The 14,465-nt window shown below is 33.6% G+C and overlaps 2 protein-coding genes and 1 long non-coding RNA gene across 5 annotated transcripts; all 3 read right to left on the bottom strand.

Annotated features, from left to right (window-relative positions):
- Positions 1–743: 743 nt before the first annotated feature.
- LOC106168983 (rho GTPase-activating protein 5-like) lies at positions 744–2,207 on the bottom strand. The gene is made up of 4 exons (XM_013548261.3): positions 1,959–2,207; positions 1,513–1,644; positions 1,216–1,321; positions 744–918 (listed from the first exon to the last, which is right to left on the bottom strand). The coding sequence occupies exons 1-4, from the start codon at positions 2,122–2,124 to the stop codon at positions 744–746; spliced, it is 579 nt and encodes a 192-aa protein (XP_013403715.3). The 5' UTR covers positions 2,125–2,207.
- A 694-nt stretch (positions 2,208–2,901) lies between these two features.
- On the bottom strand, positions 2,902–14,455 carry LOC106180120 (neutral amino acid transporter 9). Of its 3 annotated transcripts, none has more exons than XM_013564010.2 (15): positions 14,274–14,455; positions 10,219–10,350; positions 9,818–9,956; positions 9,539–9,624; positions 8,836–8,899; positions 8,426–8,519; positions 7,878–8,045; positions 7,540–7,593; positions 6,926–7,144; positions 6,437–6,547; positions 5,955–6,061; positions 5,636–5,740; positions 5,193–5,341; positions 4,812–4,901; positions 2,902–4,423 (listed from the first exon to the last, which is right to left on the bottom strand). In XM_013564010.2, exons 1-15 carry the CDS (start codon positions 14,360–14,362, stop codon positions 4,249–4,251), a joined length of 1,782 nt encoding a protein of 593 aa, XP_013419464.2. In that variant the 5' UTR covers positions 14,363–14,455; the 3' UTR covers positions 2,902–4,248. The 3 variants fall into 3 exon arrangements, with proteins under 3 accessions (XP_013419464.2, XP_013419465.2, XP_086857751.1); XM_013564011.2 differs by lacking the exon at positions 14,274–14,455 and adding an exon at positions 12,782–12,956; XM_087001625.1 differs by lacking the exons at positions 2,902–4,423; positions 4,812–4,901 and having other exon boundaries at positions 5,189–5,341.
- On the bottom strand, positions 10,676–12,770 carry LOC147764298 (uncharacterized). Its single transcript, XR_015332022.1, has 2 exons — positions 11,629–12,770; positions 10,676–11,401 (listed from the first exon to the last, which is right to left on the bottom strand). It is a non-coding gene; the product is annotated as an uncharacterized LOC147764298 (long non-coding RNA).
- Positions 14,456–14,465: the final 10 nt, after the last annotated feature.

The raw sequence follows: 14,465 nt of genomic DNA, 5'->3' as shown, positions 1-14,465 counted from the left end.
TTCTTTTCATTGCCATTTTTATATATCCAAATTTTTTAAAAATTGTCTTTAGTGTAAAATTATTGTACTTTTCTTAAATCATCAGTATTCTTGTAGGCCAAGCAACATAATTTTTTTCCAAATCGCCGACGGATCAGACACATTTTTAATGTTGATGCTTTATTTACGAATTTCAGGATGAATACCATTTTAAAACAAATCTTTGAAATCAAATCAAATCAAGTATCTGTGAAAAATATTTACAAAAATATACATATATACATAAGGTAGACACAAAACAGGATAAATTGTTGCAACAAACATTTGAGGGTGAAAAAATTAAGGCTTAAAAATAAACAGATAAATCTGGAAAAGCTACGAGTTTACATCCTCTGGTGTTTTACAAGGACACTGACCAATGCCCAGTCACCGACTTATCAATCATTCGCTTGGCGTACTGTTTCTTTGGGCCTTGGTTATGGGTCCAAACTTTGGCTGAATAGAAACGATACAGGTTCATTCACATTAGGTGGACCTCTATCGCCAGTTACACATCGTAAATATAATCCGCCTCTCATAAATTTTCCACCAGCATTATCGTGGCTTCCAAGAGCAGATGAATTTTAAGGCGTCCTTAGGCTCTCGTTGTATTTTGCCAGCGCTGGACAACATTTCTGGTCAACAAAGATTAGTAATCCGTAAATGTTTAGATGTTAACTTGAAAAAATCCTAGAGGATTTTGCGTAGAACACAATGTCTACACTTCACTCAAAGAAGAAGCCGTGCTGGTCAATGATGGTTTGGACAACAGCCTGGAGTGGGCCTGCGCTAGACGCCATGTCGGTCAAAGAGGCGAACTCTGGCCGTAGTAGCGTTGGCCACCAGCAAATGGCAAGATTGGTACTGGTCATACAGTTTACATCACTGAGTGTTGTCACCCTGAAAAGAAAATACCAACCAAATTAAGGAAGAAAAATGTAATGAAGTTTGACAATCATATTTTATGAGGATATAAGACATAAGGTATTCGCTATATGCGTCAAAATTTTGATTAAAAAAATTAGCTTAAAAGCAAGTGTTAAATTGCCATCTGTCCTGTATATGTTATGTCTTTATAATTTTACTTTTAATAATGGAAAATTAATTTTGAAAATGAGTTTGAAAACAATTTGAGGACTCCGTTAAATTCATTGAAATACTGGAAACAAGACTGTGAAATACTAGATCATGACTTACTTGCTCAAGTGTGTGGTAATAAATTTAAGCACGCGGTAGTTGGCAGCAGGAAGCTTCTGGAGCACTTCTCTCAGAGCTTGAAGGCGACATGTTTCATCATGGATACCTGAAGAATGAAAATCATACCTCAAACGTCTGTAAAACAGCTAGAGGTCAGCAAATTAAACTTACCCTTAAATCTGGAATTTCACATATAGTAATTCACACAAAATGCATTTGTAACAGTTATCCATATGAAAGAATTCGATTTAAAAATTCGAAGAAAAAGGCACCATAAGTTCTGCAATAGTATCTTACCTGCTGCACTTATAAATTCGTTATTAAGTTTGTTAGGAATCAGTGGCTCTTGCAGCTCACGGAAGAAAGTTTTCACAGCTGTCGCCACATCATTGACAGAGATTTCCAAATCAGTGAAAACCAAACTATGATCTGTAAAACAAAATTTGGGGCGAAAAGTCAAAACACAGTCATAACCCATGTGAAAATAGTCGAAACATTTCTTTCAAGTTTAAATCTTTATTTCTATAATTTATGTTGTTTCTATTGTGTGTTCTTTCCTCTAACGCGCATCTTGAGTTTAGAATTAAGGTAAGAAAAAATAGCTGTCTCGGTTAATAAGGCAAAATAATAGATATAAAAATTCAGAAGATTGATCATTTATATGTTATAGCAGCAATTATATACATATTTAATTCCCAGAAAGTGAAATGATAAAAATCACAACCACACTCTGGTTAACTCACCTTCTTTAAATTTCTGCAGCAGTAATTCTACATGAGCTTTATTTCCAGGTACTCTATACAGTCCTTCTGAACCGAGACCATTCTCTTCAATATATACAATGCACTTCTCTACGAACATGGGAAGAATTGCATCACCTTGTAAATAATCGTCCAAGGACATTTTCATGGCGGTCTTTCCGCTAGGAGCATTTTTTGGCCTCTTCCTAAATAACTTGGATCTAACGTAGGCCACTGCTCGTGCAATCCTTTGACGCGTATTCCTAGTTTGAAACAAATAAGATAATCCGCAAGACATCTTTAGGTGCTATATCCAACTTGTCGTGAAGCGTAACCAAAATTGGTTTTTGACGTCATAAAGTTTCATTTTGTGACGTCACAGTCAATTTTCAAGTTTCAAAATTCAGTAGACGACACGTTATGTACCGGACGTCACAATGGCTTTTATTAACACAGAAAGAACATCTATTGTTAACATTTGCAATAGATTTATACTTATGTACTAGCAGTTTAAAATTGAGTGGATTATAAAACTCCCCAAGCTTATAAGTTTTGCATTGATAATCTTTGCAAAACTATGTTACATTTGATACAAAAAGGCGTCCAGATACATAATTTCGGAATTAAGTAGCCCACTGGCTTCTTTCAGACTGCCGCAAACCAGTCCAGTTGACAGTAATATGTTTAAAATCCGATTGGGGGAAACTTCATATTAAATGAGAAACAAATCATTAAATAATTTATCCTGAAATAATAAGAATGAGACGGCTCGGGGCTAAAACCACGTGTCCCGCCAGCGCCGCGCAGGTGGTACAATAAAGTATATTATAATCCACATAATTTGTATTTGTCAAAATAGTTTTTTTGTTATTAACTCACAAGAAGTACATGTGAGTGGAGTGAATCTGTCCCAACTCCATGTTTTTATATTAACCCTAGAGAGCAATAGCTTTTCAATAAATTTATTTTTCAATTTATTTACAAATATGAAGTGAAACGGATTTACATAAAATTCATGTACATGTTTGTACAATATATAGTACCCATGTACTACTTTTAATGTGTATAGGTTTTCAGGCACATGAACCTCACAAGTAACAATATTTTAATCAATAAAGAACTATTAATTTTGACTACCAGACTAAAATCTTAGTAACTCATCCAAACTAGATTAGAATATTATGATAACTAAAAATGACACTACTACAACAAGCATGGCATGATTTTCACACTTCTTGGGAGTAGATTTCACAAGGTATGTATGGTCTGATGGAATATTTCATGATAATAATAATAAAACAAATAATCTAGTGCAAAACTACAAACACTATTAATCATGCATGACTGATAACCCACTAAACGAATATTCAACAAACAAGCTAAATATAATACACTACATAAAATGTCATGGATCAGACACCTTGAAACACTCAAAATGTGTATATTTGTGAGACCCACAGCTTCTTTTCTCACATGTAACAAGAGATTCCTGGGGTGGGAGGGGGAGCACATTCCTGTAACACGTCTAATGATAACTCAGCAAACTGATCACATTGTCTGAACTGATTTATATCATGAAAATCATGAATTAAACAGGCCTTATATCTGAGGGTCCTAAAATAACATACACATCCTATCAAAAGCATGTCTTGTGATCTATATGCTACCTTTATTTGACTATGGACCTTGGCAATAATCCCAGTATGTATGCTATATACTGAAAACATTAAAATCATATCAGAATACTGAAATAAATTTATTGCAATGTTCTTTTGCGTACTTCTTTGTGTGTGAGAGCTCTATTGCACATGATACAAGTTTTTGAGAGGCTTTAAAATTATGTTTTGTGACTGTCGTGCCATAAGGATGCACAACTAGACCTAACTACCTTGAAGTTCAATGCACATGATTTCTGTAGACAGACCAGATTTTGTATCTCCAAAAATAAAACCTCTTAGTCCTATATACAATGGTATTAGAAACACACTGTACAGTAGATCCAATATTTTATAATACTAGTGATACTACATACAATGCTGAATAAGGTGTTCAAATTATCACAAATATCAAGAAGTCTTTAGGTTCATACACATGAAATTCTTGAGAAATTCTGTATCACATTAATTGTGGCCCCATTTACAAACAAGATCAAATATTTTTTTTCATCATACAACAGACCAAACACAAACAACAATTGCATTTTTTTTTTCATGTAAAAGCTTATACGTTTATCTGGATTTCTCTGAAGAGTGTTGAAACAATTTCTTCCTAGAACAGTTTCTTATCATAATGTCTAGTGACTCAGTGTCAAAAATTGACCAACAAAGTTTGCCACTCCAAGAAAGATGATGAAGCTGTGTGTGGCTATCATAGGCCAGGTGAGTCTGCCATCTTGTTTCAACTTGAGCATGTATATCAAACATGGCAGTGCAAAAATGAGCGAAACACCACAAAAAGCGCCAGCAAATCTGAAATAAGAATTATAGAGATTCTGCAATGGTTAAAATATTAGCAGACCACATGCACTTGAAATAGTTTGAAGACTAAAAGATTTAACTTGATTTAGTGCAATTTTCTTTTCTGTTCACAACACAAATTACATATGACAAAATGTTTCACAAAAGTTTAAACAGTTCCCCAGAAATAAACCAAACAGAGAGAGAGAGAGAGAGTGAAAAGCATTGTTTATTTTAATCATCACTGATTGATTTCTCTTTTTTAACACAATTACAATGGCAATTACAGTGCACAGGTGGGCCGCATTTACTCTTTAAAATCAAATTCATGTACTCTTCTGAGATTCTATGCTGCCAAATTAAAAAATCAAAATTAGAGAGAAAAAAGATAATTCACTACCTTATGATTGTTCCAATCTGAGGCAGAAATACAGCAAAGAGTATACACATGGCAATCAGAACAACATTGAGTATTATCACATGCTTCAGGCTGCAAATAAGAAGTGTCATTTGCTTAATAGCACTGTGGAAAGGGTTTCCTTTAAGTAAATAAATTTTTCATTTTTAAGCTCTCATGCAAATTCAGGTTAAAATTACATAACAAATAACAATTAGTGTTATAAAATCAACTGACAATTTTTTATTTAAAAAATGGCAAAAAAACAAACTTAAATATTGATCAATTACACATTGAATTTAGAAGGAAATATCTTTGTAATCTACAAAGTGCCTCATAAAGAGAAATTATAGCATTTCTAACAAAAGAAGAAAAAATTCTTACCTAGGATAAATGTTTCCAAACACAGCATGCATGAATTGCAGCCTTATCATATATGTGATGAGAGGAAATACTGTGGTCATTTGGAAAAGTAGAAATATTCTGGCAGCAAATGCTAGAATATCATTGTGGCCAAAATTGTCCAGTAAGTTCTGAAATAATAGAATTTAGTAACTAGAATCATTTAATTGGTTATGGAAAGCTATTATATTGATAAGAATGTGCTAATAAATGTGACAGACAAAATACTGTCCTAAATACCAAATGAATGCAATGCAATCTTTAAGGAAAAATGGCTGCTATATAACAATTACTGACACAGATTAACATACACTGAATTTATAGTTCAGTCACTTAACCAATAACCAAGATGAATATCTTTCTGGGTCTTTGACTTAACACATAACTGAATGATTCATAAGCATTTCTACTGCTATTTCACTTACATCTGCTATACACTTCTTTGGCAAGGGGAAGCCAGCATAAAATAATACACCTACTAGTAGATATGTGACACCCACACAGAAGTATGCAATACTGAGATCTCTGGACTGAAATAAAAACATGTCTTTCTATATTGGTATGAAATATTGTAAATGTAGTGACAGCATGTGTGTTGGAACCATTTTAAGCTTTTACTTTTAGTTATTGTTCATCTGAACAAATAACTTACACATGTTCGAAATTTTAATATTAACCCCTGAATTAGTGTAATATTATACTTCTATTTGATTTCATACCTTACCTGTACTAATTTAGACTTACATTATTTTCTGGATTTTTCTGATTTCTTAATATTGTAAGGACGCAGTTGTGTATAAAAAATGCTAAGGCTAAAATTCCTGTCAAGTTTGGAAATGAAGGTAAAAATTCTGAAAAAGAATTGTGTAATTATATTAATAAATACATGAAACATACTGAAAATTGTTTCAAACATATAGAATTTTCAAAGAAACAAAAGGTAGGTATCATATAGGTGTTACATTATTTTATATCAATTTCATATCATTACTATTATCATTATATGTTATCATATTATTTTTCATATTATTTTCATATGATACATTCTGGAGTGACTGCAGCATATGCATAAAATAAATCCATAAATTCACAACTTAAATGTGTATCATCTAATTTTATTGAGGCTCAATAGGAGATTCTTAAGTAACAAAAACCTTGTTGTTTTCACAATTTATAAACTACTAGAGAAGTTTTTAAAGCTTTTTTAAAAATTAAAATCATCTTACGTGGCACAAGAAAGTCCTTCATTGCAGGGGGTGGGTCAAAGTTCAGATGAAATCCCCACTGAGATACTTTGTATGTTACAAATACGAGCAGGTACAACACTGAAATTGTTCCTGAAAACAACAAGAGAAATATGCTATTGAGTAAAGAAAAAACAAATAAAAAACTTCTCCAAAATTAACAATATTTGACATTGTCTAAATAGCTAAATCTAATGAAATCTATATCTTTTTCAAATTGGCAAAATACACAATTTACAAAATGCTTAACCTCAATTTTTACCATATTAGTTTGTTTATAAGGCTGGGAGTTACACAACAACTAAAGGATTTCAACTTGACTTCTCGCTGTCAGAATGTATATTTTGATTATTTCAATCAATAAGTAAAGAAAACCAAATCACATACTGGAAAATCACATTCAGTAGATTGTATGAACTCCTACATTTGAATATCAGAGCTTATGCCCATTTTTAATTTTTTGTTACTTACCTAATGCATTGAATTTTGTAAAGAATGTAGGTGACTTGAAGTTGACCAATGGAAAGAGAAGGATTATCAAAAAGAAAGGCACAGTCTTTCTTTGGTCCCAGACTTCATTGAAAGTATCCGTTTCTGACTGCAAGCCTGTGCTCAGCGGGAGTCCCTTTTGTGACAGGTGATATGTGGTGCTATTGCTGATGTGACCGTGATATGGTGTGGCACATAACGCTGAATAAAAAAAAAAAAGGAAAATAATCAAGAAAAATGCGTAATTTTTCTGTAGGCATTGGCTTATTAATTGAAAATTATTTGGTTTTATATTGAATTGGGAAAATTTGTCTGACTGGTTTCTCAAAGAAAGAAAAAAAAATTATTGAAAATATTAAATCCAAAGAAACAGATTAAATAAAATCTAGACAAGATGGATGGTGAAAGAGATTTTAAAATTCTATACACAATACCTGCACATAAATCACTTAATGCGAAGTGCAAAAACGTGCAAACTATTTTTGCTCAATAGTATCATTTTCTTTTACAAATAAATAAATAATTCAAAATTACATGATATAGTTTAGTGCTAATATTTACTTTTCTTACCCACTGCGAAGAATGAAAATACTTACTGGTACCATCAATAGATGGAGCTGAGGTATGGTTTGACAGAGGATGAGATAAACCTACAAAAAATTGCAAGAATATCATTTTATTTTCTAATAAGAAACACCTGATTTTTCTTTTTTCAGGAACATGCAATTAACAGAAACTGAAAGACTTATGTCAGATTTATTGCTGTAAGCTTTGTCACAAGTGGTCTAGTTCATGAGAATATTGTGCCTGTTTTGCATATTAGTAAGAAATGACTTTTTAAGGATGACAATTACTTTCTTCTGCTTAACTGCTACAGATAACTCTTGGTTTCAACCCATCTTTGCTTGTGCAACAGGGCCCATGGAATACTCACCAAATATAAACCTAACAGTGTTGTACAGGAAATTGGACATGAGGACCCAGTACACTATCATGGCTCCCAGGAGAGCAGCCAGGGAGAAGAAAACAGCACTGTACTCTCCCCACTTGCCAAGGAACTTTTTACACACGTCAGAAAACTCAAGGATTTCTCCTTTTGTTTCTGAAAAAATACAATAGAAATTATTTTCATTTTGTTATCAATTGACTTAGGTATAACTATAAATCTTGAATTCTGTTGCAAAACCTAAACTGTTTTAATGCAATACTGCATCCATGCAAAATTGCAGTTTTGTCATAAAGCAAAAAAAAAAGAAATTTCAGAATCTGCACAGTTCATTCTTTATTATTAATAGTGGGAATACAGAAAGACACAGCATTATGTGATATATTTCCATTTCTAAACTCAATCTTTGATGCATTTCAAAGTTTTTTTATTGTGTAACTATTGTCTGTATATTTGTATATTATGTTACATTATATGAATATTTGTATTAGTCTATTTTGTTTTTCTGTAAAATTTTTTCTTTTATTCTTACTTACGTATATATCCCACAGACTTCATCACTCTGTAAGAGGTGTACAATGTCAGGATGCCCATCACCACTATGATTCCTATACCACAGCCAAATCCAGACTGAAAACAAATAGAATTTTTCTTAATTTCTAAATTACATGAGACAAAAAAAAAATAACTACTGGCAATCAGCTACATACATGTATCGAGCTGAGTTATTCTTTTCTATTTTTTTCTTCAGTAACTTACAAAATGTTTAAAGTCATTGATGAATTAGTGTAATAATGACATAATATTATTTTGTGTATTTTTCTTGTTTTTTTTCTTTATAAGCAAAAATAAATATGCATGTGTTAATATGGGCAAAACATTCATGTTTAAATACAGAGATATTAGAAATCTTTAAGAAGCACAAAGTACATGAATAAAGTCTTACCTCTCCCAGACCCCAGGGCATGCTGAGCAGAGAGGTCCCCATCATTGTATTCCAAATTGAAAATCTACCAAAATTTAAAATAAAAAGTTAACAGAGACAATAACACACACACAAAGAGAGAGAGAGAGAGGGAGAAAGAGAGAAAGAGAGAGAGAGATGACATTCAGTCAAATTCAATCATGAATTGAACGCAGATCTTAATAAACTTGCTTTGTAAAATAAGATTTATCTGCCTTATTTACTTTGTTTTATTTTCAAGTTGGTGAAAAACTTAGTTAACAGTTGATGTTGCTGATAAGGAGATAAATGATTAATCAGTTCCATACCCATGCATATTTACATCCTCACATATCAGATATCAGGTTAATCACTTCTGATTGTAAACAATACTCAAATTTAGACCAAGACATGATAACATATGTTATTCACACCAAAACACAATGAACATTTAAGAACAGCCTAATCCAAAAACTTTAAATTCAAATTTTTATAATACATTCTTAGACCCAAATTTCAAATATTTCTGAGGGATTTACCCAACTTTTTCACAACCTGGGCTTAAAGAAGGGACAATTTTGACTATAAATTTGACTATGGCAGTGAGGCAGTGATAACCATATATCAAATATCATATTTGAACCAAGGATTTCACATTATTTTCAGTGGGTGCCACACGCACAGGGGTTTAAGAATAAGTACTTACATAGTAATTATACTGCTCTGTTTCCCTGTTGGAGTGACTGGAAGAGGGTAAAAGAATTGGGATGGTACTACATGGTCAGGCATCAACTGAAAAAGAAAATAATATAAAACAGCGATAAATAAACAGTACAATGGAAATAAATAAGAGAAGAAGTCCCAATTTTAACCCTAATCCTAAACACAATGTTAAAATATTGACATGAATTTTCTTGACTCTCTACCAAACTGGGCAATTTATTACACTATTCCCCTACCCAAAGCCCTATCCCTTTAACCTTACCAAGGAACTGCCCCTACTGGGATCCAGTCTGCTATAGTACTTGTATCTGTTGATGGCTGCCACAGTGTTCTCGTCATACTGAACTGTACCAGACTGGACACTGGAATTGCCTGTAATGGCTTGGTAGCACACTGGCCGCCTGAAGAGTATAATAGATTTATGTCAGACTTATACCTGGAATTGCTTTGTAAAATTCTGTTGCCTTACCACTATAAAACTCACTAAAAATCAATCTTTTTATTTCACTGTTGGTAATAGGTCAAAGCACCTTTTGTCAATTAGAGAATATATGATAATGTCTAATCTTTTCTACAATGTCCTAGAATCATACATCTGTCTTCTTGACATCGTAACTTTGTCCAGACAATTATCACTTGTTTTATGATGCACATTTGATTTACCTTTTAAATGAGTCATTCCTGCCTATTGTTTTAAGAGATCTAGTTTCATTTTGTGTTAACCGTGGCCAAGATGCACTAGGTCCCATCTGTGTCTCAGATGCCCTGCCTCTGATACTGTTGGCATCTCGAAAACTAGAAAATAAAACAAGTTTTCATTGGCATTCAGTTCAAATGTCCATAAATATAAGAACAAAACAATACATTAAGGAATTATAGAAAGGAAAGCAACCATAGATTTTTAAGCCATTCATCAAAGCTATTATTATTCAGTTTTTAACATAAAGATGATATAAATATAATAGATGTAAACAGCCAAAAAATTATTTTGATGGGAAATGACAGTCTGTGAAATAAGCTTTTTAGAGTGGTTGTCCCATCGGACAACCATTTAAAATTTTTTGGTTGCCCCCATCCACTTTTGGTTGCCCAAATAAATCGAAGAAAACGAACACAAAACTTCCTAGATCCCTTTTTATTTCAGCGGGGTGAAGGCTAACATGCGCTGTGTAGCTTTAAACATTAATTTATACAAATAAACAGATGATGAGCAGTTTAATGTTAAAGAACCTCAACAGCAACAATGCAGCATTTGGTTACATCTTCCTTCCCACAAACAAGTATTTTAAGAACAACTATGCATCATCATACATATTGTACAAATACTAGAATATTTTCTAGTAAAAGAAGGCATTCCAGGTCAAGATTTGAAGACAAGCCAAAATCATAAATGAGAAATATTTTTCAATATATTTACTGCTAGCAAAGTGTAATAGCATTCTCCATTTCTCTGCCTCTTAGTCTATTAACTTAGTTTGAAATGTGGACACATTAATTTATTATATATACAATTATCATAATTAACAATGAAAATGCTGCATTTTCTGCCATCTCCATCTCATTTACTTCATCACATTCATCTTCACCATTGTAATAATGATATTGGAAGTACAAGACATGTTGGACAGCATGGACAGACAGGGTGATCAGAATATAGAGTGTCTGTATAAAAAAAGTAATGTCACTTTATTAAACATAATAGAATGTCTGGTTCAGACTAGTCTCTGAAGGACAAAAAAATAAAAACAATGTGTTTTCTTCCATCTTCATAGATCTCATCTACTTCATCAAATTCATCTTCATCATTCCCCATTGAAGTAACCAAAGAATCTGTAACTACCTCCTGCTAGAAAAGACAAGTAAATCATTCAATACAAAATATCATACAGTACCATAAAAATGAAAAAAAATTGGAAGACTAATTCTTCTCTTTCCAGAAAAAGTGCTTGTCTAAAAGCAAATCAATCGTCATCAGAATTTCACTTTTATCTTTTATTAAAAAGAAGTTAAAATACTTAAAAGTAGAAAACAAGAACAAGTACAAATTTAAAAAAATAAAAAATTGAAACTTACATGTTCTCATTAAAACTCCTAGACGTTCAGATTCTGCCTTCTGCAGCCGATGCAAGCAGTCCGCTGCGACATTTTGATTAGCAGGAACCGCCAGCACTCGCGCCGTCGCTTTGACGTGCGGCTCTGAGGACTTGTGCTTCTTAATGTCATCTTACTGTAGTGAGCTTTTGCCTTGAACGAAAGGTGAAGAATCTCCTTGACAGCATGCTTTGCACGCTGAGCTATGTTGTTAAAAACAAGCCAAGTGTGCCCGGATTGCCGTGACGGTAGAAATTCTCTTCGGCGTGTATCTTTTTAATTTCGTATAACTTCTTTTTCTTTGACATTTCTGGCTCAGCTGTTTGTAAGGGTAACCTTTATCCGGGGTTTGCACCGTCAAATTATTTCAGAAACTTCTCCATGACGAAAGTTGGATAGAGAAACACGCGGTAGATAGAAGCGCAATAATTTTGAAGTAATGTCCGCCATTGTTTCATTTCGACCAATGAAAAAGCGGCAAACATGACACCCCCCCCCCCCCTCCCCACTCCCCAGGCATTACATCATCTTCCTGTCTAAACGACCAGCTACTGGCAGAGCTATAAATAACTGTAGATCTAATAATAGTAACGGAGATTCTGCACAAACAAGGCGAAGTCGGCAGGTCGGTTACTGCGACAGTGAATCTTGTGGAAAACATAACGATTTAGGTTAACCTAAAAGTTTGTTTTCTGTATAGATTTTGGCAAAGGTTTACTCTTTATGTCCATAAATTATTCAGTTGCCCGACCGGACAACAACTTCGTAATTTTAAGTTGCCCGACATATTTTTTAGTTGTCCCGGGCAATCGGACAACCGCTTATTTCGCAGACTGAAATGAACAACTGATTAATTATGATAAACAAACATTTACTGGGGCACATTCTAGATTCACACATCATAATAGCTGGGCTGGTCCAACCTTGTGGGGAATTCTCACTGAAGTCATTGGAATCAGCTTTATTAACGATGTGTGAATCTGAATGTGGTCCTAGAGTGCAGGTTATCAGTGTATGCTACTTGGCTGAAATAGCATAAGATCTGCTTTACAAATCCAGTTTACAAAACCAGAAAAAATTTACCCAAAACAATAATTTTTTTATAAACAGGTTGTATTGCCTTACTTTGTCCTACCTTTTACTAGTAGCTACAGTGCCACGAATACTTGTTTTAGACATAAGTGGTACACTATCCTCACTTTTACTCGACATAATTCCTACCACATTACTACACTGATGCAGTGAACAACTATGCGTTTAATTCCAGATCTGCATAATGGCAGAGTCTGTGTTATATGCGAAAGTGAGTTTTAATTATAACTGATAAAGCCGAAGTCCACCTTTTATCTGATTTGGCTTTAACTGTGACTTTATCACGAGGTTACAATAAAGGTTAGGAATATTTAGGACAATAACATATCTGCACAGATTCATGGTCAGCTGATACATTAAATTCATTGGTACAGACAGATGAACAGCCCCAGAGCCCTCACGTTTGTTTTGAAATAAACAGAGGATGTTTACATCTCTGACACCATGCCTGACACTGGCATGCTGACACCAAAGGAGAAAGGATGGAAGGTGATTTTTTCTAAAGTTTTTGAAATTCTAGGCAACTCATGAAAGTTTACACTAAAAAGCAATATAACATCTAATCATATATTGTACATTAAACCTCTCTATTTGCAAGCGCTCACTGAACTTGGAATAAATCTTCAAATGGTAGTAAAACAATGTAAGGATCGAACATAATAATATCTGTACTACATTTGCTTTTATCAGTCTGAATATCTTCTATCTAGGCTGCATATCAAAGAGCAAGCTTAAAATGGCCAAATGGTTTATACACTGGTCATTATAAGGTTTATGAGATATGTGATATTGTCAAAAAGCCTTGACCCGGTATATACCACATAAAAGTGTCTGTGTGTGTGTGTGTGAGAGAGAGAGAGAGAGAGAGAGGGAGAGAGAGAGAGATCTGATACAGTTAAAGCAGTACCTTTGAAATGTTCAGTAAGAAATGGTTGGATTGGCAGATATGAGGCTTTGAGAAGTAAAGCCTTTAAATCAGGCTATATTGTAATAAGTGGAGACATTTTTTAAGACTTATAGACAGGGTTCAACACACACTGGTGAAAGATAAGGGATGAAAGTGAAATATATCTTGTTTAGGAGTGTATGCAAGATAATAATAATAATGATGATTACAGAATTTACTCGAAAATAATATAATGAAAATATGTAAATGATACCGACTTTTGATTCACCTCATTTAACCTTCCTCATAATTGGAATATAAAAAGAATCAATAGGAGTGGTAAGGGCTGATTATCTGGTGTTACCACATGTTTATTTTTATCATGCAGATACATAATGATATCATAATCGCCATAATATCAATCAACGGCGTTAATTGCCACCGGTATATTATATCAGTAAATCCATCACTATCAGTTCAGATTATCTATATCCAATCAATTTTCCTGAGACACAATAAGACTTTATTCGACTACATTCAACAATACGTCAAAAGACTAGTTAGCAGTACTAGCTAGCACACAAGTCAACAGAATAGCGGGGCGGCAACAATGGTCAGATCGCCAAACCAGAGAGGCTTTGTCACTTACGGTGCATTTTCTCCTTCTAAATCCTCTACTGGGGACGCAAGAAGAGGGGATACTTCTTCGTCTACTGATCGCATAGAATCCAGACTCATAGTAGCATATTTCTAGTGATAAATCAACACGGTCTGTGTGATTAATCTCGTGATCGCAACTGGGTCAAGGTCGCTATTTTTTTTTTTTCGGCGCTTCAGTTCT

Source organism: Lingula anatina, chromosome 1, assembly GCF_051362555.1.
Source record: "Lingula anatina isolate TDL-2025a chromosome 1, LinAna3.0, whole genome shotgun sequence".
Taxonomy (NCBI): Eukaryota; Metazoa; Brachiopoda; class Lingulata; order Lingulida; family Lingulidae; genus Lingula; species Lingula anatina.
The sequence above is the reverse complement of the archived record's forward strand: the minus strand, read 5'-3'. Positions and strand labels throughout refer to the sequence as shown.